General features: G+C 36.4%; 1 protein-coding gene across 1 annotated transcript; it reads right to left on the bottom strand.

The window, feature by feature from the left end:
- Window positions 1-198: 198 nt before the first annotated feature.
- Window positions 199-2,171, bottom strand: LOC110444586 (heat shock 70 kDa protein 12B-like; the record flags this gene model as incomplete). The annotated part of the gene is made up of 3 exons (XM_021488955.1): window positions 1,847-2,171; window positions 866-1,081; window positions 199-366 (listed from the first exon to the last, which is right to left on the bottom strand). Coding segments are annotated over exons 1-3 (708 nt in total), but the record flags the coding sequence as incomplete, so codon positions are not given.
- Window positions 2,172-3,724: the final 1,553 nt, after the last annotated feature.

Raw genomic sequence — 3,724 nt, 5'->3', positions numbered from 1 at the left:
TTGTTGGCTAATTTTAGTACCACATTTGCTATGTAAAAATGCATCGTGAACGGTTTCACTGCAAGCTAGAACATACCGATATGATTAACCATATGCACGTCAGCTAAATGCTTCTATTAAATGTTTTATATTTTAAGAGATTAATGTATTTGAAGGTATAAATATTTTTATTCTCATATCATGTGCTACAAAGATTACAATCTCACCTCCCATGTCTAGGATCATGTACCGACCCCCTGCAGAGAGAAATTCCTTCACGTTTTGTTCAGAAACACAACTGAACGTTCCTCGTTTCAAAGTTCGGCAGTATATGGCGGCAGCCTCGGGCTCCAGAGCTAAAATCAACTGGTTCGCGGGAATCCCGGCCTATGGAATAATGTACAAGCAATAATTTGTTTACGTTTATCAAAATAAATATGTAATCAGTCTTCAATTCGTGAATCTGCAGTGTTTGAACAAAATGCTGTGATTTCATTTTTTATTAATTAGAACACAACCCCGGTGTAGAATTGAGCTAAGTTATTTCTTGTTGTATAGTAGCCACTAATGACTTTCCAATGCTAAATATAAGGTTGAGACTAAATCTGCGATACACGCCTATATTAAAGCACATTGTATTTAATGAATCCGCCAAACAGAAACATGCAAAGTTTATACTATATCTGATAGTTCCACCCCATTTTGTCAGTTTTACAATTTTTGTAATAATAAAAAGAAAGTATCGCACACATGTCTGTGCGTTTTAACGCACAGCGGGCGATCGATTTAACCGCACAGTTGTGCGGACGGTACATTTGGTGCGTTATGAGAGCCTATAAGTGTACAGTATATATTGTGTATTTCAAGCATGCATTAATGTGCTTACCTCTACTGCTGCTTCCCTCATAAACTGTTTCGCAGGTTCATTCCAGATGGCGGGAACAGTGAGTACCCAATGAATGTCCTCTTCTGCCACGGGGTTTCTTTCCTTTATCTCTTTAAGCGCTGCAGTTTTTATGAATCGTATGCTTTCCGAAAACACGGCGCAGGCATGAAATGTTTTGCCTTGCTGGTCCTTAACCTCAAGGTTCCGGGTAAGATTCTTGTCCAAAAAAGGTAATAAAATGTAGCACTTTACACCGTTAATATACAGGAAAAATATCATGACCCTAGATCGTTTACTTATTTGTCAAATGTTTTGAACAAATTTAAATTTGTACTGACTATATCGCCAATTAGGATTCACGAGTGGTATTAGAGGCAGTCAGAATTTAAAATGTTTCAATCACTATGTAGGATACATTGGAAAGGGAAAAAGTGCCTGTGAAATCCTTTATAATGTAACAAATTTAAAATCTAAAACTTGTTATCTAACAGAAAACTTGTATATCAACTACAAATTCATGTATAAACAGAAAGCCAACTTAACATTCCTTCATTTTAGAATGTTACTGGCAAAATATTGCACCCAAGGTATTTTGGTTATTCGAGGTTTTAACACATGTTATCCCTATGACCTTGGAAATAGGACAAGGAATTTATTTGAACTAACTTGATACACCTTTTTGCAGACTGCAAAGGGCACATTATCATCAATCTTTGCGTCTTGCTAATTCAAATGTCGTTCAAAGTTTTTAACATATTTTAACTCTGTGATCATTCATTTGAAAAATATTGATTAGCACCTTTTACCGCTTTATTATACAGAAAAAGTCGTTGAAAGGTTTTATCACTTCTGGCCGGGCGACTTTAAAAGATAATAAGCGATTGATTGATGCACATGCTTTTGTTTGATTGATGTATTACGTCTTTGCAACTTCTAATAAGATATGAAAACAGTAGTAAAAGATCCATCTTAACAATTTACCTTCTTGTCAAAAAGCTGCATTTTAAATCTACTGAAGTAGTGCCATTCCTGGTGTATCTTTCGATCAGTGAGGTCGGAGTACTTTTCCTCTGCCTCGTATCCAAAACTGTCAAACTTATAATCTGCTTTGAAGAGAGCCACAGTCGGTGCTTTCTTTGAAAGGTTTCCTGCCAGACTCGAATTCCAGCTATTATGAAAAATCTCTCGCGCATCGTTGGACTTTTGGAATTCGCTTTTGAAGCTGTAGGCGTATCCAGTGTACGTCGTACCGAAATCTATGGCCACCACAGCCTCTGGTATGGCAGTCTCACTAGCTGTCGCCATGGTTTCTGTTAAGTATAAATAGAGCCAGGGTAATACACTAACATCAATAAATACAATGCCATTGTAGTGTTGCTTGTACGCTGCGAAAGATGGCGACTGTTGGGCAAGAAAAAGATGAGTTCTACTAGAAAAGCTTTTCGAGATCAGCGATGCACTGCAACACAAGATTACACGTCGGAGTGTTATAAAATCCTGATGTTTAACTTAAAAAATGCGACTGTTTTAAGGAGGCTCCAAACCTTTCTCAATTAACCAGCAGAAATCGTTGAAACTTTCACATAATTTTAATGCAATTATGTGGAGGTGAGGAAATGATATCTAAGCATTCCTATAAACTGGGTAGTTTCTGAAAATATACCAGAATAATTGAGTTTTCGTCAATTTAAAAAAAAAATGGTGTCTGGCATCGTTCGGAACAATAACAACAACAAAAATTTAAAAAAGCATTGCTAATTAACCCTACAATTTACAAATATTTGACCCCAAAATATAGAAAACACGTTACACAAAATGTTTTTTATCGAAATTGTATGGCTAAAAGTGATTATCTACAAGCTTTCAGGACACAAAATGTCGCGCCAAAAGAGTGGAAACTTGAACGAAATAAACACAATGGCTTTATAATAAAAAAATACATTTTCAATCATTTTGATCGTGGTGAGAGTTGTCTTCTTTGAAAAATTTCATAGTGATCTTGATATTTTTACAAAATACTATTTTTACGAAATACTATTTTTACGAAGTTAGTGCGATGCATTAGTAAAAACTATTTACTCGACAGAGCGTAACGCGCTCGACAGCGAAAATCGTAACGACCTCGAGCTTGTTAACTGGTGTAAGCACGTGATATGGATGTGTGAAGTCGGTGTCGGTACACAAAACACATCAGTCCGCTTCATATATGACCTGCTTAAAGTCGGTGGTCTCATGTCAGTGTCTTCTCGTGAGTCAGTTTATGTCTATGTATCGGAATCTTTGTTTATGAAGTACGCGTGATTACACCTTTTCCAGTAAATTCTCGATATCGGCTGTTGACATATCATCATTACGCGCGTGTACTTTTGTTTACCCTGTATTACTATATTTTACACTACGGCATTAAAATATCCGAAACGCAATACGGAAATGACGACAAGAAAAACATGTTTATTACGAATGGTGAATAGTCCTTAAAGAAGCGTTTGTTACGGGGCCGGAGCCAGTCAATCGGAACAGTCAGTCGACGACTAGTTTGAATTTGATCTAAACAAACAGGTTCAGAAATTATGCGTACTAATCGACCCATGATATAGGTTAAGAAGACTTGAAAGATAACAAAACGTATCAACACTGGTTGCGAAATGTCCTGTAAACAAGCATAAATATGCGTTTTTAAAGACTTGACCTGGATTTAAAGGTAGGGTCAACGCTTATGGATATTTAAGATAGCGTTGGTCCCCGCTTAGAATTTCTAAGCAAGATGAATACAAAAAGGTATAGGTATAGGAAGCTTAAAACAGAAAAATCTAGGTTAAGAATTCATTTTAAGACAAATGGGACCTTATTGACTTACAC

Source organism: Mizuhopecten yessoensis, unplaced genomic scaffold (assembly GCF_002113885.1).
Source record: "Mizuhopecten yessoensis strain PY_sf001 unplaced genomic scaffold, ASM211388v2 hete_36147234, whole genome shotgun sequence".
Lineage (NCBI taxonomy): Eukaryota > Metazoa > Mollusca > Bivalvia > Pectinida > Pectinidae > Mizuhopecten > Mizuhopecten yessoensis.
The sequence above is the reverse complement of the archived record's forward strand: the minus strand, read 5'-3'. Positions and strand labels throughout refer to the sequence as shown.